Source organism: Lissotriton helveticus, chromosome 1_1 (genome assembly GCF_964261635.1).
Source record: "Lissotriton helveticus chromosome 1_1, aLisHel1.1, whole genome shotgun sequence".
Taxonomy (NCBI): Eukaryota; Metazoa; Chordata; class Amphibia; order Caudata; family Salamandridae; genus Lissotriton; species Lissotriton helveticus.
This window is the reverse complement of record NC_136057.1, coordinates 276,127,238-276,150,278: the sequence shown is the minus strand read 5'-3', so window position 1 is coordinate 276,150,278 and position 23,041 is coordinate 276,127,238. Positions and strand designations below refer to the sequence as shown.

Below are 23,041 nucleotides of genomic sequence, written 5' to 3'. Positions count from 1 at the left end.
TCACAAATGAACAACCCTTTGTTTCCTGTCTCCAAACCAGACAATTCATATCGTCTAGTTTTGGATTACAGACACCTTAACTCATGTTGCAAAACTTTTGCAGTGCAAAACTCGCATAGTGCAGCACTAATGAAAAACATAGTGCGCAAAAAATACAAAACAACATTAGACATCTCTAATGGATTCTTCTGTCAAAACATAGCACCAGAGAGCAGATACTTGTCTGCGTTCTCAATAAATGGCGCTCAAAAACAATTCTGTCGGTTACCCCAAGGGTTCAAGAACAGCCCAGGATTATTCTCAGCGAGAGTAACAGAATTATTACAAACATATGACGAAGAGGCATTATCTTATGTCGACGACATATACCTAACAGATGATGACTTGGATACTCACTTGAAGAGAGTGAACACCATAATACTTGGGTTCGCAGCAGAGGGTTACAAATTCAACTTTAAAAAATCTAGAATTGCCCATCTAACAGTCCTGTTCTTAGGATATGAATTATCAAGTGAAGGCAAAAGCCTGGCTGACAATTTCCTAGAGAAATATGCCGTACTCCAAGCACCTAGAACACTAAAAAACCTACAGTCAATTCTAGGCTTCCTAAATTTCGGAAGAACATACATTGCAAATTACGCAGAAAGGGTCAAACCCCTTTATGATCTAATAAAACCAGATGATTTTAAAAGAACCAATTGGACTCAAATACACACAGAAATTCTGAGATCCTTACAAACAGATATGTTAATTAAAACAAAATTAGAAACACGTGATAACACACGCAATCTTGTGATTCGAGTCATCCCAGGAAGATGCGGATTCACATACCTGACCTCTAACGAGGGAGAAAAGGTACCAATTGCATTCAAATCACACGTGTACACTAAAGCTGAAATGAAATTTAGCCCAACGGAAAAAATTCTAACTGCAACACAGACAGCTATAGCAAAAGAACGAGCCCTGGCACAAGGTAAACAAATAATAATCGTGACACCGATACCAGCCCTAGAGGCGGTAACAAAGGCAAGCATTCCGAATGCTAAAGCACTACATCCAAGGTGGATACAGTGGGTTAATTCTCTTGCTGCAACAGACGTGGTATACGAATTTGATCCCAACTTAAAAACACAAGAATTTCTCCAATACGAATTTGAATGTCCTCCGCCGACCGAAATTTTGCCTCTAGAGAATTACGGCTGTATAATATACACAGACGGATCAGCACAACCCGCAGTGGGGGGTAAACAAGCTTACAGTGCTGCGTGCGCGATTGTTAAAGGTCGCTGGCACGAAGGGAAATTTAAACCAGCTATCACCAAAACACAATCTCTGGGAGATTGTACAGCTCAGCGAGCTGAACTACTGGCATTCAAGATGGCGCTTGAAAATACCGATCGAGAATTCCCCACACTCATAGTGTGCGATTCGTATTATTGCGTTCAGTCTTACAATGAATACTTGCAGATCTGGCTTTAGAATGGTTTTAAGGATGCAAAAGGAGGCACAATCAAGCATAAAATGCTCTGGGAACAAGTAGTTCTTTTACAAAAAGAACTACCAAAGACTCACGTGATACATACACTGAGTCATCAACGTGATGGCGTTCACGTTGCAGGGAATTCATTGGCTGACGAGGCCGCGAAGGCAGCTGTGCAAACGGCTTCCGTAGCTGCCATCACACGGTCAAAAACAAAAATAGACAGCGAAATATTACAGGCTGTCAGCGCTACAGAAAAGGATTCGATAGAAACACTCCCGAAAGGCTTTCCAGTAAAATACTCATACATAACTGATGCAAATAATGTTCCGTTTGCTCGAATCCCTGGAGTGGGGGATAGGGCAATTCCAAACATGGAACATAGGTTAGGACTAATAATAGCGGCACACGAAGGGCTCGCTTCTGTACATGCTGGCGTCTCAGCCACAGTATCATTGTTAAAACAGAGATACTGGTGGCCACAAATGAGAAGACAAACAAGGAACTATGTTCTAGAATGTGAAATATGTCAAAGAATGAAAGTATCAACGGTGAGACGACCAGCGCAGACGCCCCTTCTAATCTCAGATAAACCATTAGCCTGTGTTTATCTGGACCACTGTGGTCCCTTACAAAGGGATGGTAACTATAAATATATCCTGGTCGCAGTGGATTCATGCACGAGATTCATATGGATGTGGCCCCAGCGAACGGCTGACGCCAGAACTGTTATAAAAGATTTGCGAGTCTTTATCGGCACATACGCAATTGGCATGCTGCATTCGGACCATGGTCCTGCTTTTAGCTCTAGAGCTTATAAGGAGGCCATGGTCAGCATGGGCATTACATTGCGGTACTCTTGTCCATTTCACCCTGAGGGGAACGGAATTGTAGAAAGAAAAAACCGTGACATAAAGCAAACTATAACAGCAAAGGTATTAGGTTCGGGAGCTGGGTGGGTCAAACATCTAATAAGTGTCCAACATAGTCTAAATAACTTGCCAAGAAATTCTCTGAAGGGATTCAGTCCGTACGAATTATTGTTTGGAACTAGGATGTTAGTCTTAGATCTTGACAGTCAGACTTCAGTGGTGAAGGAAAAAAGCTTTGATATCAAAGATCGTTTGGCTATTTTACAGGACTTAAACAAAACAAGAAAAGACCTGAGCAACATAAAGTTGAAACAGCAGCCAACAACCACTGAAGAACCACCACCTGTCCCAGCAAGACCTGTCTGGATTCCAAAAGTCGGGGATCTAGTCAGAGAAAAGATCGCGGTAAAGAAGGAATTTGGGCCTTCTTACAGAAAAGCAGTTCCTGTCTTGCCTATCAACGGGACAAGATCAGTTGTACTACCGCCGCTTGCTGGTAAAAAGGAGAACCGAGTTGTATCCATCGACCTGGTAAAACCACAATCATGTGGCGGATAACAAACAGTAGGCCAAGTGGACTCCCGATAAGTAGCAGAACACCAAGGTTTGCTACAAATACAGAGGTCCAAACTAAGAGGCTAATCACATTCGAAACGCCTATAGAACAACAACAAGGACTATGCAACAATGCATTGGAACTCAGACCTCTAACAACCCAAATAAAAACATTTAGTAGAGACACACCAACCTACAATGAAGTAACAAACGAATATGAAAGAAACAGTAATCCTGAAGCAATTGGAACGATTGACAGAACTGCATCCGGCTACTTCATAAACTTCGATGATTCCTCTGAAGACCTAAGTGAATCGAAAACACAGCCATCATCAAAAACCTTTAAAGATAAAGCTACAGAACTTTTGAAACAACTGAAAGAAACATATCTAATTTCTCCATGGATTGAATTTTGGGTGGGCTTTGGTGCATTTATCCTCATACTTTGGCTCATCATGGTACTAACTTTGGGACGCTTCATTGAGGGAAAATATGCTAAAATGGACACAGCAAGTCAGAAAATCAACTTGATCCTCAAGCCACACACATCTTCACACGTCGAGAAAAGAGAACTTTCTTCAGTCAACTTCACAGCCAATCCTATACCAGGTGGGGTAGCATGGGACAATACTGACTACGAAATGTATGGTCTGGTTGAAATCCTGAAATATCCACACCAAATCAAGATCTCGTTAAGTGACTTTGTAAAACCAAGCTCATTTGTTGATGATTGGGACTTTGAAAACATAAATGATATGATGTCTGATTTAGTGATGTCTGCTAAATTTACCAAACATGATTATTTGCAGGGTTCGACTAATTATGATAGTATGTACTGTTACAACCACTATGGTAACCATTTTCTACATAAATCTGCACAACCTAGAAATGTTTTAAATTATAATCAATGGGAACATTGTGCAACCCCTCCAAAAGGAAGCTCAAGAACCTTTTACGACAAATATTCATACTTTTCAGGGTTCAACACAAGTAATGCTGAAACATTTTATTTCAAATTGTCAAATAAGACAGGGACAAAGATCATGCTAACAAACACGAAATTGATATATTCAGACTCATTTTTAGAACAAATGAATACTTTTGGTTTTGATTATTGGGAGAAAAATGTTGAAGTAAAAAGTGTTTAGGGTACAAAAGAATGGCAAGTACAAGGTATAGAATCATTGTTTAGAGCCTGCATGATCCCAGAACAAATTATATTTTTGAATGACACTGTTCAACAAACTACCTGTTTTGGCCTAGCCAAAATCAAAGATTTAAATAAACCGTCTATTCCAAAGCCAACAATGAACAGCAATAGCTCTACAGATGAAGAGATAGACGTAAACTATGTATTAAACCAAAACAGAACAAATCCTGATTGGAAACAATGGTTAATCTGGCCCACAGATGCTAACAACTGTCAAGATAGATTCCTGAACAAAACACAGGGGTTCACATTGACCAGGCCAGACCCTAGATATTCCCAAAGACAACACCCAGGGATAATAACAACCTACAGTGTGGGCAAATTATTCCTTCAATGGCTACAAACTTCCACACTGACAGAAATTAAGCAACACCTAACTTTACTTACTGATGGTGCTGACTTGCGTGATTTCATTATGGGACCGCGCAAACAGCGTCAGAAACGTTTCATAGCAGCCTCTGTATATGCAGCTTACAACGAGGCCTGGAAGGTGACTCAAATTGAGACAGCAGAAAGTATACGGGAAATTGACCGTATTCATTTGGAAAAATCACTTTCTGTAGTGGACAATGGGTTAATGACTCTGTCCTCCAGAATTTTTTCTTTGGACAGCATTGTGTCTTCAGCAATCGACATATTATCGCAAGACTTACTGTGGTTACAACACCGTCAGTCTCAATTGCGTTCTATTGTACAGCTTGGCTGGACGTTACAAAATCTGCGTTCAGGCTATGTGCCTTGGCGTTTAATCAACACAACGTCACTATTCAATATCTTTAACCTTACTGATAAACAAATCAGTATGGCACAAAAGGGTGCTGATTATACAATCCTGAGCATTGAGAAACTCGAGAGATTACCAGTGACAATGTCAGAACGACCTGTCAGTGAATGGATAATACATGGGATAATTAATATTCCAATATCAACCTTCAGGTTTCAATACTGCCAAAAATATATACAGGCTGGCATGTACGAAAAATTGGGAAAAGGGTACATTAAGACAACATGGAACTTGCCCTATTCACATGCATGTGTCAGTAATAAAGGACAGAAAGTGTTTCTTAGTGGCAATAATTGTGCGATGTCACTAAGCGGTACACTTCTGTGTAATGGAATTAGTTTGCATGGAGCCTGTGAAGGGAACTCAAATAACCTTTCATGTCACCAGCTAGGCACACCTGCAACAGAGATAGAACCATTTTTTCAAAGACTCTATAATGGGAGTTACATTCTAATTGTGGACCGCAGATGCTGTAGTCTTATGCCCGGGATTCCTTATCTCGTAACTACGACTGCGAAGGTCAAGTGCTGTGGACGCTTATTGTTCCCCAGCTCCTTTCTAGACAGGTAGGCAAGGGCATGGCCCAACTTGAAAATTACTTCTATTCGAATAGACACTTTAAGCAGAATGGAAACAGTGCTTCTTCAGACGCCAACCAGGCTCACGTCATCAAAAGAAACGTATGATCTCCTAGTCGCAAGGACGACTGCAGAGATTCACTCATTGTTATCAACTAATTCCCCCATACATTTTGCAGAAATCCTGAATGAAATCTTAAATATTTCTGATACCAGTGGAGTCTCAAAAGTATTTAAGACAGTATTCTCAATGGCATTAACACCATTCAAAGCCATACTGGGTATTTTTCCAGACTTCGTCCATTCGATTTTTGGCAGACTTCCCCTCATTTTGGGACTAATTGCAGGAATCCTATTCTTGGTCCTAATATTTCGTTATGGCAAACCGTGTCACAGACAAAACACCTGCGACAAGGGAAGAAACAATCCGAGCCATTGGATACCGGGACCGGATATCAAAAATCCTGGGACTAACCTGGCTTAGAGACCTGAACATGACTTGGTTTCTTTCATTTCGACCAATGTGGCATCGATGTGTTTTACCTGTATTAAGGTGCATGCTGTGTGGAGAAGAATGCGTGTTGGACACCTGTCTGACGCTACAATCGGATGCGCCAATGGATGCAGAAACATTGTTGAGCCCAATAAAGGCTCATGCTTTGTGCTGCCCTCAACGGCTGCCAATCCTGATGACGGCATTCGTGGAGACTTCACCGCTACGATTAAGGGGTAGTGAAGTTCAAGATGAAAGCAGCATCGATCAGGTACGACCTTCTGTCAGCAATACTAATCAAAACGTCAGTGGAGACAATCATGCACACGAATGCATGGTTACAACTTTTTCCGAGTTAGTGGAACTCTCCCAGGAAGCTGTTGACAGCTTTTTCGACAGTCTAAATGATATGATGTTCTCACCAGAGCACAAATAGAGACTTTTGAGCAAGCTAGCACACGGCGTTCCCAACACCCTGAATTTGGCCTTCAACTTTAATAACAAAATACCATGAACAATTTTCCCTCCAGTTCACGGACAGCAATTTTTTCAGCAGCCCCAAAATATTTTTACGATTTTTCGGGACACTTATCTTCTGCTTAAAGTAAGAACTATTCTTAGAGAACTGAAATTTCTATTTTTAGATACTTTATAGACATTAGCTGCTCGCTGGTATGTTCATAATTATTTTTGTGATGGAATGCTCTCGAACTTTTTCTTCTGTATTAAGAGCCATTTCATGTGTAATTCTCATATTCGATTAGTAATAATGTATACATATGCTTGATTACTTTGGCATTATTCTACAGCTTGAGTGCATATAGTACATGTGACTATTTTTTTTCGTATATTAGATAAATTCGAAATGCATTATATGTATTTTGGGGTGATAAGGTATACACAATACTCTACAGTATGTTTTACTATGCCTAGATTCGTAAACATGGCCATAGTTAGCGTGGAGTGGGTGTGATGTATTCCTATAGGTTCTGTATCGATCCCCCTATTCCTGACCCTATTCTGGTTAACAAGTTAACTAGCAGCCATCCCATGATGCAGAAACCGTTATCTGATGAAGCCACACCACGGCACAGGAACGTGTTATCTGATTAGGTCATAACGCTTGCCATCTAATTAGACAAGCGATATTCCTCCAGCCCCTGATAAGGCATACGGAGTTCTCAAAACAAATCAAACCTATGACAACCTGGGAAAAACCCTGCGGCCATTGTTTTGATTTCATCGAGAACTTCAGCAAAAGAATGTGCTAACGACCAAGTCGTATGACATCCTTATTGACGTATCTATGTCCATCCTTACGTCAATCTCGGCACCTTACAGGTATAAATATTACCGGTATTGCCTTAAGCAAACACACGCGGTGGTGACGAGATCGGAGCAGCCAGACTTGTCGAAGCCCAGAGCAGAGCAGACCCCGCTGGCGCAGCCCCGCCTTCCTGACGCGCTGAGAACGAGACGCTGCTTTCTCCTGCCGAGAAATCCAGCTCCGGCGCTTCCGGGTAGCCCTCGCAGGCAGCCTGGAATATCGAGACCAGAGACGAGAGATACCATCCCTCATTCATCCTAGATTCCAGGTACAGAACTGAATAACCCCTCGCAGAGAATTCTTGAGTCAGTCACTTGGCAAAACAAACTTAACTTAAACTGCTACTTTCTATTCCCGCCCACGTATTAGGCTTAGGTCAGGTACACCGGGGTAGGCGTAGTTAGAAACACCAGTTGAGTACGATTAGTCAAATGTATGTATGTATATATCTATTTTATCAATTTTAAACCACCTTATGGCTTAGAAACCATATACATGTTTTTACAGTATTATTTTATACTTCTGCTTTTATTGTATGCACTTTACTTAACCATAAGTATTGCGATAATATCGATCCATTTCTCTTGTACGAGAAAAGAGACTGATCAATAAATAACATCTTTTATTGAACACGCCCGTCTCTTCCTTTTCTCTACAATCTGGTGAGACTAAGAATGCACGTACTGACTGAGTAAAATAAGTTGTCTTTTGTTTTCACACGACTCTAGAGATACACTCTTGATTAGGGGAGAGCAAAGTTGTCATGTTCTATGGTTGTCAGAAACTAAATCCCTTCTTGTCTATCCAGGGAGGTTCAACTCCTCCTTGCCTATTCGAGAAAGTTTCTAGTGAACTCTGAGCTAGCTGGCAAACCAAAAACTTTAAGTCTAATATCGACAATAGAAGACCTAGTTAACGTCTGGTCTAGGCCTATACTATTGAAGGTATTATTCCAATGCGCAGAGCCTATTGGGATAATAGGAACTACACTACAAGCTCTTGATGTCCTTTTATACATTCCACGATAAATGGCTCGGTGGCCTGACATATGGGACCAGACTCAAGCTGTTTGCCGTCCACTGCAAACACCACCTCAGGTATAGGTTTGGATACAAGTTGTTCCCCTAATCGACGGGCTGCTGTGAAATTCATAAAACAATCTGTGCCTCTAGAATCCACCAAGGCTTGTGTAGTACAGGGTTCTTTATCGATATACAGCACAATTGGTATGAAAATTTTTTCCTGAATAACACCAGACTCTTTCTTGAGAGAAGGGATAAACACTCTACTCGAACACTCCCCTTCCATGCGTCTCGAGCTCGTCAGTTTTCCGTCAATTACTTGGTACTGTGCACCACGGATGATCCCAAGCGGGTATGGTTGAACTTGGGTTTGACTGGACACTCTCTCAGATAATGTCCTCTTTTGCCACAGTACAGACATAATCCGTTCTTTCTTCTGTGATCTCTCTTGTCTACAGTTAAAGATGCTCTCACCGTTCCGATTTCAATTGGTTCCGAAACGAGCATTCCAGAATCCAGGGATCTTAGCTTTTTAAAGCGTGGCAGGTATCTTTTTTTTTTCTTGCCTTCCCCTCTTCGCTCTCTCATTCTATGGTCCAACCGCATGGTCAGCTCTATTAAAGCAGAACATGTCTGAGGCTGTGGATCCACTTGGGCAATCACATCTTTTAGTTCATCCCTAAGGCCTTCATAAAAGATGGCGGATTGTTTGCCTTCCTGCCGTTGCATTTCCGCTACCAGTCTGCGGAAAGTGTTCAAATATCCTATCAAGTCTTTGTTCCCTTGTCTTAATTCAAGCAATTCCCTATCTGCTGAGAAGGTATCTGTCCTGCGGTCGAATGTTTTCTCAAACTCTTCCCTAAACGCATCCCAATCATGTTACATAGGATTGCCTCTTCGAACAAAAGGGACTGCCCATTGAGCTGCTTCACCTGCTAAGTAGAAAATGAGAAAAGCTACTCTTGCCTGATTAGTAGAGAAAATCTTATGAAATGAAATGAAATGAAAATGGGTTTTCTAAAGTGCAGATAGTGCCTGGGGGCGTCCTAGCGCTGAGTGCTAACGAGTAATCTCAGTGGGGCTTAAGTTCAGAAAGAAGAGGAACACACTATTTATTGAACAAGAAAGTTTTCAGTTGCTTCCTAAAAGAGGTAAGGTCAGAATTGGACCTTAGGTAAAGAGGCAAACTGTTCCACAACTTGGCTGCATTCAGAGAAAAGGACCGACCACCTGATCTGGACCGCTTAATCTTTGGCACAGCGGCAAGTAGAGCGTTAGTGGACCTTAGCTGTCTACTGGGTAAGTAGGGAGTAATTAAAGGGCGACTAATTAATGGGCCGGTTTCCAAGAAAGATTGGTGGGCAAGACAAAGAGATTTGAAACTGATCCTATCCTTCACCGGAAGCCAGTGTAGTCTTGTCAGTCCGGCTTTTACAGAGGTCCTCTGAGGGATTTGAAGCAATGTCCGAGCCGCGCAGTTTTGAATTACTTGTAGCTTTTTTAATGTAGAATCTGGAGCCCCAAGATAGAGCGCATTTCCAAAGTCCAACCTCGAGAGGATTAGTCCTTGGACCACGATTTGTCTTGCCTCAAAAGGTAGCAACGGAAGGATTTTATTCAACATTCTAATGAGGCCAAAAGATGTGGCAGATAACACGACAGCCTGGTGGTCGAATGTAAGGGACTTATCCAACCAGACACCCAGGCTCTTGATGGCATCCCTGGGGACTGGGGGGGTGCCTAGGCAGGCTGGCCAAATCTGGTCAATTGTAGATGGAGCTAGATGTCCCAACATCATGACCTCTGTCTTGTCCCCATTAAGTTTGAGACAAGACAGGGTCATCCACCTACTAACCTCGCTCAGGCATCCCATCCGATCTGCTGTGCCCACAGGGTCTCCGGCCCACGTAAGAGAGACCACCAGCTGGGTGTCGTCCGCGTAGGTCACGATCTTAATGCCATACGGACGGACGACCCCAGCTAGCTGTCTCATGTATACATTAAATAACGTCGGGCTTAATGAGGATCCCTGTGGGACTCCACAGTCCAAGGGCCTGCTTGTGGAAATAGTTGCTCCCTCAAAAACCTGGAATTTTCTGCCGGATAGAAATGAACGAATCCACTCCAGCGCTCCTCCTTGTATCCCAATCTCCCGGAGGCGCTGTAACAAGATTGTATGATTTACAGTATCAAAGGCGGCACTTAGATCGAGGAGGATGACTGCCACCGATCCTCCCCGATCCAAGATGCCCCTTGTTTCCTCCAAGACCGCCAACAGAGCCGATTCCGTCCCATGCTTGGGGCGAAAGCCAGTCTGCGAGGGATCAAGGAGACTGTTATCCTACAAGAAAGTGGTCAGAAGGCTGTTGATATATTTTTCCAGTAACTTACTGGCCCAGGGGAGCAGAGAGATTGGACGGTAGTTACTGAAATTGTTGGTGCTCATATTAAGCTTCTTAACAAGTGCTTTCATCCTGGCTTCTTTCCACTTAGAGGGAACTGTATTGGTGGAAATTGAGGCATTGAGTACCTTCAGCATAACCGGAAGGATGGTCTCACTAACAGTTCTTAAGAAGCGAGGGGGGGCCGGATAGCCGGGGGAGCCCGATTTTACCTGGGTCATTAGAGTGGATAATAGGTCCGACTGTAGCAAAGGAAAGTTCTCCAGCACTGGTGATATATTATCTATCACATCATATTTGGGGTAGCCAAGAACGGCTATTAAATTCTTTGATTGATTAGCTGGAAAGGTGGAGTAAATACAGTCTATTTTATTAAAGAAATAATCTGCCAGCTCATTGCAGCGGACTTGTAAGTCATCGCTGTTTACGGGAGGCTGTGGAAGGACAGTGAGACATTTTATTATCCTATATATTTCCTTCGAATTGGACCTAGCATCCTTAATCTGTTGTGTGTAGTGCTGGGATTGAGCTTTCTTAATCGCTAGCTTGTAATCCCTAATGGATTTCCTATAAGCGGCTTTGTCAAGATCTGCGTAGCCCAAACGCCATTTTCTCTCTAGCCTCTTGCGCTTGCGTTTAATCTCCCTAAGCTCCATAGTATACCAGGGGGCTGACTTTCTGGATCTTTTAGTCTGCGATATTTTTACTGGGAGAATAGTGTCAAGTGACTGAGTTATCCAACTATTGAAAATATCATTAGCTACTGTGGGATCTGTATTGATCAGAGGGATTGTGGCTTGAAGTTCACAAACCCACTCATCTGTTGATAGTTTAGGCCAGTCTCGAGCCTCCCGTCATCCTGTCAGGAGAACAGGCGATTTAGGGATACACCAAGTTAGCGGGATAAGTTGATGATCTGTCCACGGGAGGTTAATAGAGGGCTCTATCACTAGACCTGGGCAATTACTAAATACCGGGTCCAGTAGATGTCCTTTCATATGTGTGGGAGAGGAGACAAGTTGGATCAGCTGTAGTGCAGATAGGCCGGCAATTAATTCTTGGGCAGCATGGTCAGCAGTATCTTCGAAATGCATGTTTAAATCGCCTAACAGCGTGAAATTGGCCGATGTAATGGCCAGATCTGCAATTGTTGAGGGCGCAGAATCTAGAAACTGTCTGACAGAGCCAGGGGGGCGGTAGGCCAGAACACCAGCAAAATTTATGTTTGGTGATAGTTCCAAGCTAAACGACATGCTTTCACAATCCAATATGGGAGTGGAATTACATCGGCAGATGTAACTATCTTTAAACACTATGGCTAAGCCTCCTCCCTTTCCTGACGTACGATCTGTTCTGGCTATCTGATATCCCTGTGGTAAGGCTTGGACAAGGTCAGGTACAGACGATGCGGTTAACCACGTCTCCGTGAAAAAGACTACATCCGGATTGAGCTCTTCGAGCAGTAAGGAGATTTCAGTTTGATGCTTAGGCAGCGATCTGCAATTTAAAAGAAACATTTAAAAAAAATTCTGATGCTCAGTTGTCATAATACCTCTTGGGAAAAGATTGCAGTGTCGGCACTTGAAAGGAAGATTTAAAGGATGATGTAAATGGTCGCATTCCTTTTTTACCGGGGGTCTCAAGGCAAGCAGGTCGTTAGAATTATATCTTATATGAGGACCAGGTAAATGGACAGGGGTCGTGGCCCCTGGTCCCATCCAGTTGCGGACGGGCGCAGACGGGCTTGCCTTCGGCGCGTCGCCGGCGCGCCCGCTGTGCCCGCCCGCTGCGCGGACCAGGTGACATCATCAATTTATGGACCGTTTGGGAGAGTGGGAGGCGTCCTGTAGCTAGAGTGTAGGTCCCTGACCTCACTCAATATGGCGGCTGTCAGTGACGTTAAGTCCTACCTTTATTTTCACTGCGCCAGCTCCTACTCGGCTGCACAGAGATCGACAAAGCAGTTTCCAGGCAAATAATGCTGCCAGAGACTAAAAGTCCTACCAAGTAAGTAATCTACTTGGGGACAACGACGCTTTTAAAATTCAGGTCACAGTGTGAAAAACGGTAAAAATATAGGCAGCAAAATCGCTGAGAGAGCCCCCGGCTTCCGCCTCAGGGGAGAGTAGAGAGTGATGTTAGAACAGCGCAATAGCAATCAACGCGCTGTTGCACCTGGTCCATACCGTTAAAATGTAATAGGATCAGATTTATAAAGACCTGAACCTTATGTATGTCTCCTGTGAATTTTTCTGGTGGTGCAAGTGGTATAGGTGTAGGGATTTCTACTACCATCGAACTAGGTATGGGTTGTGTTGGGTTACCAAAATCAAAAGGATTTCTCTGCATCCTGTCCACTCTCGCCTGTAAAGCAGCGGTTTCAGTACATGAAGCCGAAAGCTCTACCTGAACTAGGGCTAATGCCGCCATAACGTCGTCTAAAGTGGCCATCCTAGGATCAGCTCGACCAGCAGAATAAATCTATTTGTGGGCCGATTATTCGGTCCCAGGCCTGAATGTATCTTCAGGATCAAACCGATGCTCTATGGGGTCCACCTCTCAACAGTCCCAAGTCTGGATATGAGAACACACAGACTAAAGGGTGGTTAAGCAGGGGAAGGGAAGGATGGGGACAGCAGGGAGGGAGACCTGTAACGAGACACAAAAGAGAAGCAATTACTACTAGGTTTATAACCTCTCTCTTTCTCAATCTCCCTTAATACCCATACTTCCACTAACCTTTAAAGATAAATATGCTTGCTGACTTACAGTGGTGTTGAGCGTGCAACCTCTAATCCTTACACAACATTCTGGAAGACATAAAAGATTCCATTAGGTCAAAATCTATTCTTCCGTCAATAACTACTACCTCCATAACCCCAGCGATATATACCTGGGATAGTGAGGCAGGCACGTTGGCTCAAAAGACACTCTGTCTATTACACCCCTGTGGAAGACAATAATAAAGAAATCAAAACAATGTTGAGTTGCAGCAGTGATTGTCACAATACTAAGAGCAGAGAACAAATGGTCTGGAACACTGATTAAAATTCACACAAGTACCGAAAATAGTATCCAGAAGGAGTTTTAGTTCAGAACTCAACAACGAAAGGAGTTAAGTCACTCTACCCGCAAATGCACTCCAAAAGTAAAACTGAAGCCAGATATTCCCTAAATCAGGAGTGTATCAGATATGCCAAACCTTCCCCCTGCATGACTCTTAACGACAATAGGACTGTGGATAGTTCGCCAATGAGGGGAAATAAGGCATAATAATATAGTCACTTACTATACAGTCGAGGGACCCTTGAACAAACAGAGAACCAGAATGTATATACCCTCGCAAAAGCTCCAACCAGTTAGCACTAGGAGCTCAGCCAACGTAGGGAATATGCAATCAACAGTACTCCACACCAAAGGTAGAAGCGGAATGAGCAGGCTTCACAAGTTCCAGAAAGGATAAAGAAACAGCGGTGCCAAGGGCACTCTTACCCGACCAAGAACACAGGAAATACGGCCAGTGGAATCCAGCAATTGGCGGAATAATCAGCAGCGTCTCTCCCCGCTGCCTCGCTATTACAGTGTTTCCGCATCACGTGTGACGTAGTGGCTGACGTGGCGTCTGACGGCAGGGGTTGTACCAAGACTGCCGCGATATGTCGTTTTTTCCCCTTCCTCAGCGCATGCCTGCACGAATGTGGCTGCCGTGACCCTAACACAAAAAAGGATGTGGTCAACCCACTTAAAAAAAAACGAGGCTTGGATCCCAAAAAACTGCAGAACTATAGACCCACTTCACTTCTCCCTTTCCCAGATAAATTGCTGGAGACTCACATAGCCAGCTGTCTCAGCTCCTTCTTGGAATCCACTAAGTTCTTGGACACCCATCAGGCAGGCTTTCGTCCAGCGCACTCCACTGAGTCTGTGATTCTATCTGTTATAGATGACCTTAATGACAGGCTGACATTGATTGCACTCAGGCTTTGATCCTCCTTGACCTGTCTGCGGCATTTGACACCATGAACCACAAAATGTTGTTGGACTGCATTGCCGCAGCGAGTCTCGGGGGTTCGGCACTTGACTGGTTTAGATCCTTCTTATATGACCGCAAACAGCCAGTGTGGCTCTTGCCTTTTAAATCCAAAACGGTAGCTTTGAGCTGTGGTGTCCCACAGGGTTCTTCCCTCTCGACGATTCTTTTTAATATATATATATATACGACCTCTGATTTCTGGTCTTCGGCAGATGGGGGAAACGATCTTCAACAACGCCGATGACATGCAGCTAATCTTCGCCCTGGAGAACTCCACGGAATCTAAAGACTTCATTAGGAGTTCTATGATGCATGTAAAAACCTGGATGAACAATAACCAATTAAAGTTAAACTCTGAAAAGACTGAGATAATTATTTCCAGTAGTAAACTTGCTCCTTGGACTCCCTCCTACTCGCCCTCTGAATTTGGTGTGGCACCTACCCCTAAACCAGAGTCTGGGCCTTTATATTGACGCGGATCTCTCTATGAGTGCCCAAATCGGCTCAGTTACATCTGCTTGCTTTGTCCAGCTTTGCAAATTGTGTAAGATCAGACGATTCTTTAGTAAAGAGGCTATTACCCAAACTGCTATAGCTCTTATTCTATCCAAAATTGACTATGGCAATGCCCTTTACTTAGGCCTCCCACAATTCCAGAGACATCGTCTTCCGTTGATCCAGAATGAGGCAGCAAGAATCATCTACCTTATCACCCCCTTGCTTAAAGATCTCCACTGGCTCCCAGTGGAGCAGCGAGCTATGTTTAAAACTGGCTGTATTCTTTTCAAAGCCTTTCAAGAAAACGGCCCTAGATTCATTTTTTCATTATTCAGTAAGCATTCGCCCAAGTGCACTCTGAGATCTATACATCAAAACCTTCTGATGGTTCCCAGAATCAGACGTAAATGCATAGGTGGGACCCAGTTCTCTTTTTTGGGTCCAATGCTCTGGAACGCACTTCCTACCTCCCTCAGACTTGAGGTTGATTACCTACGTTTCAGGAAACAACTTAAGACATTGCTGTTCTCCTTGGCCTGCAATTTGACGTCACTCTGTGTAAACTGTTCCCCCACTGAGACTCTCCAGCGCCAAGAGACCTGTCAGTGTACATGCGCAATACAAATACCCACATAACATTACCATTAGCAGAACTTATGTGACTACTTCTATATGTGTTCTGGAGAGAGGCCAAGGATTGAATTAGCATACAGTCTGAAACACCTTTATGACCCGCTAACAGGCCCTTTGAGAAACTCGCACTGCCTTCATTCTCAGCTCCAGAGCACTCAATTGTGCCCCATCTTAAGCACCTACACCAAACCTGAACTAACACAGACACCTGGAGGCCACTAATTTCACAGTGTTCACAACACAAGATTTATATGTTGCATGAAATATTTACATACACACAGCATCTAGAAAAAGAAACTTATCTAAGGGAATACAAAATGTAAAATGTAAACAGAGACTGAATTGCTGACATGGATTACCTTCATGTCATTGTTGAGAAATTGATCACTGAGAATATAGGACCCTACAGGGATGGTTTCAAAGTCAGTTTTTAATTACTACCAGGTCTGAGACCTGCTGGACCCATCTGTTTAATGCTCTGGGTTAGACACAGCTGCAGATTGAGGGGTGTGGTGCACCTCACAACCACGGCCACAGTGACAGCAGAGCTACCACCAACTGTTGAAGGAGAGAAGCAGGTGTATAAAGCTGGCTTGCAGCAGTGATATGAACGGCTGATATTGCCGTATGACCGCCTCACTAAAAACAGTGTACCACGTTTCTCTTTTCAGTGCTTGAACATGACCGCAAACGGTATAGTGTAGAACCCAGGCACTAAGTAAATTTAATCGGTGCCATCGATGGTGAAAATAGGTGATCTGATGGACTATTGCCTTGACGAATGTGTGACTACTGCCTTGACGAATGTGTGACTACAGGAGTGACCTCCCTTCTGGTGAGACCGGTGGAGCCTTTGTTCCCTAAAGTATAGGGCAGCTTTTACAAATTGGCTAATGCCGTAAGATCTATTCTTGCCAAAAATACAGGCTGAGTCAGGACTATGACACAATAGGGATCCTGTTCACCCTGACGAAGCCCCAAGCCCCTTCTGGGCTGTAAAAGGACTGAAACATGTTAGTTAGAAGGTAAGAAGAATGAGGGAGACATACTACCCCACCGTATCCACCCATTTTCTGTTGATCCTGCTATGTGTAACTTATAATAAAGAGATATCTTTCTGGTTTAGACTGAGATACTTTTATCATCCAATCTGGACCCCTCACTCATCCAGAACAAAACATTCTGTATGTAGGATCTCAATCTTCTTGAGGTCGACCCCACTTGAGGTATTATTCGACCAAGGTGAGATGGAATTGCTTATGATGAAGCACTCCACAGGAAGGTGGGTGAGGCTTTTCCTTCCATTTTTGTAATGCCCACATTAAGACTTTGGCACCAATTGAACTGGGTTCACCACCATACCTTTTGTGTGCATTTTTGTGGCTTTGGAGGATGTACGGTAGTGAGTTATTTTCCTCTTCTTCTCTTGCTGTGAACATGGCCCCACCCTGGCTGAGATGATTCTTCCACAAAAGTATCGCCTGGCAAGAGTCCCAGTGGAGGGCTGCATGGAGCAAGAGCTACTTTACTGGCAAAAATGAATTTATTTATTTTTATTTTTGTTATTTTATCTATTTGAAAGGTTTCATATAGCGCTGGCTAGACCCGGAGGTATCAGAGCGCTTTACTTGAGGACGAACATTGTTTCAGAGCATAGTTACAAGTTACATGAGTTACTAGAGTGAAGTTACATGCGTTAAATACTTAGATGTAAGGGAAAAAAGCAGACCAGGGGGGAGAGATCAGGGGAGAGAGGATAGGAGCATGGGAGGTAGACCAAGAATGAGCGAGGGAAAGAGGAGGGGGAGGGTGAAGGAAAACGCAACCGGAAGATGAGGTAAAACAGTATCTGACGTCCGGTGTGCTGTGATCCCAGTGGAAGAGGTATCATTCCCACACTTCTGCTGTGTGTGGTTTCCTTTGCACTGTGGACTCTCTCAGATGGGTCTCTGAAACTCCGGGGCATAAATACTGGATCCCTCCTCAACAGGGGGAGAAGGAGTGCTTTGGCAAGGGGCGCCATTCCCACGCCTCCGCTGTGTGTGGCTCCCTTGACGCTGTGGACTCTCTCAGGGGGTTCTCTGAGGCTCCTAGGTATAAATGTTGGATCCCTCCCCAACAAGGGGAGAAGGAGTGCTTTGGTAAGGAGCACACACAATAGTGGTAAATTTAGGGATAATGATGTATTGTGTGGTTTAACAGTTTTAGAATCCGCCCATGAGGCACCGTCATTGTCAGTCCAGGAAGGATGTCTCAGTCATTGGAGACCTTGGTGGCTACTTTTTGGTGGCGTAAGGGCTGCGGCATGAATCTGGCTAGACCCAGAGTTATCAGAGCGCTTTCCATGAGGAAAGTTACATCAGTTATAAAAAAACATTGTTGCAAAATACATAAGTTACAGGTTACATGTTGATTAGTGGTGCATAGAAGGGTGAGGGGGGTAAAGTAAAAGGGTAACAGGGAGGGGATAAGGCAGAGAGACGAAGGAAAGTCTACCCATTGTCCGGCTGGGTAGGTGATGGCCGAGGGGGAAGTCCGCAGCCCATCTCCTCAATAGCTAACAAGGTAGCTCCACCGGGAAATGGTCAAAGAGCTAGGTCTCCACAGTGCAATGGAGGGGAGGTTCCTTCGGTGGACTAGCTGTGAGGGGTCTCCGGGCACCGATTGTAAAGCATTCAATAAAAGGATTTCTTTTTTGTCACTTCCAAGAACAAGTAATAAAGCCAGGGAGGGCCATGGGCCCTCTGACTTCCCCTTTAGCTCCACCACTGAAATTGCCGTTGTCTTCAGCTGGCCACCGGGTATGCAAATAATTTTCTTGATGTGTCTGTCTTATCGTGATACAACAACACAGCCTGGAGGAATTCCAACATCTTGGGGTTCACTTTTTCCCAGTGTGGTACTACCGCATCAATCCGAGTTCCACAGTTCGGAAGGAGCTATAAGGGAGATTCTGCAAATTTTCCCATTTTTGAGCTGGAAACCTCAGAATATAAATTCAGATTTCATCTGGCAAATTATGTGCAGTACAAAATGGCTTCAGTAATTCCGATGCAAACTCCTCTTTGTGGTGAACTCGAGATTACCAGGGACAGCAGATCAATGGCTTAAATGCACATGGGTAAAACTGGAGACCTTCTAGATCTTTCTATCAAGAATGATAGGAAATTGGGCAGACGGGTGGTCCTTGCTTGCCCCCGAAGCACTTTGGGGCTTATTTACAAGCCCCTTGCGCCGTCGAAACGTCACTTTTTCCCACATTAAAAAGTGTGGCACCGGCGACGCAAGGGGCTTTCATCAATACTATGCCAAACATGACACCTTGTGTGAGTGGTAACTCAGTGGGATGTCTCCTTGTGTTTCTTTCCAGCCAGCCACCCCAGGTTCGAGCCCAAGAACTCGTCCACCTTCAGAAGCACCAAGCAGAACCTCTTCATCGAGTACGGCAGCGGCTTCATGATCGGGGTGCTGGGATACGACACCGTCTGGGTAAATAAGAGCGCATCTTTTTCATGGAGACAGGAAAGGGGGTCTTTGGAGGGGGTGGGTGAGTTTCTTCAAACCTTGGCTCTGTTCTCGACCAGGAAAATAAACGTGACATAGCTGACCGCATGAGGGGACGCAGTCACGCGCCTTTGATCAGTCCGAAAGAACATTCCCTGCGGCGCACACAGTGCTAGCGTCGGCAGAGACGTGCTGCTCAGTTCAAAGGGCATCATGTAATTTAAAGAAAAACACAGATGCTGAGCAAGAGCCCGAGCACACTGTGTGTCTTTCCCTGGGCTATGGGCTCAGCCTTCTTGCTTTCATGATTGATGTTTAATATTTTACAGTTGTTTGTGCATTTGTGTACTACTTTCACTTGCTTACACATTGCATCCTTTGGGTGGCTTTGTGAATGTGAGCGTATGTTTGATACAGAGACTTCCACACGTGCTATTGTAATACAACTACATGTACTACAAAATGCTGTTTGTTACCAGGCCCCATAGTTCACAAAGGGCCAGATGTAGGTAAATTCAATTTAGCGAGTCCTTAATAGCGATTTTTACTGAATCGCTATTAAGGACTGGCAAAATTGAATGTAGGTAGGAATCGCTAAAATGTTAGCGATTCCTTAATATTCCTTAATAACGAATCGCTAATTGGGATTCGTTAATAAGGAATACCTAGCCATTCATTCCTATGGGCTAGGATGCCCATAAGAATGAATGGGAAGATATTCACTATTCGCGATTCAGTATTGAAAAATCGCAAATAGCAGGAACTATTTCTAGGGTGCCAGGGTGTCAAAAGGACACCCTGTTGCACAGCTGAAATGTGCATGTGTGCACATGTGGCACATATACATTCCCCAAGGGCATGGATGTGTATTACATGGCACTTTTAAAAAAGCAAAAAAGTGCTTTTTTAAAGGAAATCAGTAATTACCACCAACTTGAAGGTGGTGGTAATTGGCGATTCCTTGAGGCTGAAGTGCACTTTTTTGTGCTGCTCACATTGCATTTAAGGAATCGCAATTTCTGATTCCTTAAATGCAAGAGCAAAATAAGGAATCACAATTTTGTTTGTTGTGGTTTAAACTCACCTACATTGCTCTCAGCCAAATACCGGTCGGTAACGTAGAAATTCAGCGATTTTCTGCGTTACCGCTCGGTATTTGGCCACCTACATCTGGCCCAAAGAGAATAAAAACCACTTGTGCTTTCTCTGTGAAAGCGTGGGAACAACAGCTTTCGAGGGTTGCTCTTTTAAAAGGCTTTGGCCTCTCATGTTATGTGCTGTTGCCTACTCCTTCCAAAGAGTAACAACAGCTGGATGATGGCGCACATCTGCAGATGGAGAAAATGCTGTGAAACAGCAAGAGGCAGATTAAACACACAAAGGAATCTTACAGACAGGAGACTGGAGGAATGTTTTTGCATCTGTGACACATTTATTATCAATTATTCACAATGCTAAAAACCCAACTCTAAGATCGGAACTTTTATCCTTTTTCTTTGCTAGTTTGCGTGACATAAACAACAGAACTGTGCCTGCCCAGCCTCTGATTTCCCAAAAATGTCTTCATCATTTCGAAGAGTGGGGGCCACATTACCTATAATTAAGAGAGGGCAAATGTATTTTGTGGTATTCCAGCTGCTGGACTAGTAAACAGCTGGAAACAAATCTTTATGAAACGTCGTGCCACTTATCACAATTGAGAACATTGGCAAGATCAGTGTGTTCTGCTCCTTATCAAAAGTAGGACAATTCGTACGAAAACATTTTGCTTTAATTTTTTGCCCTGATGCAAAACTTTATTTTAAATTCTACATTCATTTGCCAAAGTATCATTAACTAACCTAGCCAACGGTCAATCAAGTAGTTCCTGTAATGGAAAAATAGCTCAGTGAGCTGAGTCCCAGTCTAGAACTGGGTAGGTGGTGCAGTCCAGGACTCCATTGACCCTGGCTGGCTTAGCACGTAGGAGGGAGCAGCTTTTTAGGTATATTTGTAGTGGTTGTGCAGAGTAAGCGCTCTGCATTCCGCTTGCAAATGTTCAGGTTTTAGGTTCAAATTCTGAAAAGCACAACTCAGCTTTTCAACCTTCAGGACGGAAACAAAGTGTAGTGTTGCTGGGATCTACTCAGTTTGTAGTAGTCATAGTTGGTAAGAGTCACCCTGTGAAGCAGAGCTCTACTGTAAGGACAGAGGTGCAACATCACACCATTCGAGATTTAAATAGAGTTACGGATTCTTACCAAAGCTGGAAATTATATTATTAGAATGAAGGGCTCTGCATAGTAAAGGCACTGGGAAATATGTTGTTGTTTGTGTGTCTCATAATAGGTGAGCAGTAAGGGGAGAACTATGCTTTTGAAGCTACTACTTAACAGTTCATGCGGGTGACACTTAGCGCCTAGTGACGGACCATCATTCTGAGCACTTTTAGAAATTGGGGAAAAGGCCTAAAGAGCCTCCATAGAATGTTGTCCACAGTTTCCCCACTGTGGTTGTTTGTATTCAGAGCCAGATGTTCTAAGAATTGATTTGGTAAAAGTTGTTCCAAATTCTGACTCATTTTCATCGAATCATTTCTGATTTTGCGAATAAACCTATGTACTAATAGGTTGATTTGCAAAAGCGGAAGATTTGACTTCTTGATGGGCAAGATGGCGGCGTCAGGCTAGACGCCGGTAGCAGCTCTGAATGGGACAGCGGAGCATGCCGTGATTAACTGGGAAACTGACGTCTTAACCGAGGGGAAAGGATTGAAATTCTGATGAATAATATGCCAAAACCCTGATAAGAACTCGGCATGCAACAAAAGCGGCTTTATGAGCTAAAAACTTTACCAGCTGAGGACCTGCACTCTGCAGGTACGCCGCTTACACTCCTTGCCTCCGCAGTCGGGTTTGCCGTACTCCGGCTGTTGATCGGCAATCATCGATCTACGCGTGCACTGCGCTTCTTCTGCTGGCTCTGTCAGTCAAACTCCGCTGTTGCAGCGAACTCCGCGGGATCCGTGATTGAGATGGGTCAACAGAATCCAGCATCGGACAGAAGCCTGATTGCCTCGCTACCACTGATGGCCCCGAAAAATGCAGCAGCGGTGGCCTCAGCAGCAGCTAAGACAAGGGCTGCACGCCAGGCACTGCGAGATCAAGAAACGAACAAACAACAGCGTGGTGTTACCAGCGGGGGAGCACAAGGGCAAGGAACACAGGCAGAAACAACAGCAACGGTACTCGAGAAAACAGTGGAGAAAACACCGGCCCGGAGGGGGGCCCCCTCTAGCAAAACACCATTGATGTCCCAGCCAGCTAAGAATGCTTCAGCAAATATTACAACAGTGGCTACAATGTTTCGTGCCGCTAATCAAAGAACGATGACGAAGGACACACAACAAAATACTGAAAATACTGAAAAACAACAAGCCGCTCCCCCCATCAAAGGGGGCAGCATCTCAGTAGACACTGGGGTTAAAGGAAGCGACAGTGCAGCAACAGAAATATCGGTCATGACAAACCTCGTGGTACCAATACCGGCAGATAATAATGATGTACTAAATCAGACGGGGGCACAGGAAGCACAAGCGATGCAGCTAGAGCCAAGTCGAGGGACTGTTCCTGTGTCCAGAGATGTATCTGAGAGACCCAGTCTTATCGTCG

The 23,041-nt window shown here is 44.0% G+C and overlaps 1 protein-coding gene across 1 annotated transcript in view; it reads left to right on the top strand.

Moving 5' to 3' along the window:
- Nucleotides 1-23,041, top strand: part of LOC144792655 (pepsin A-like) — a 216,172-nt gene that overhangs the window by 25,784 nt on the left and 167,347 nt on the right. Inside the window, exon 4 of the mRNA XM_078667836.1 lies at nucleotides 19,258-19,376. Within this exon, the coding sequence (XP_078523962.1) occupies nucleotides 19,258-19,376 (119 nt within the window). The remainder of the gene's footprint in view (nucleotides 1-19,257; nucleotides 19,377-23,041) is intronic.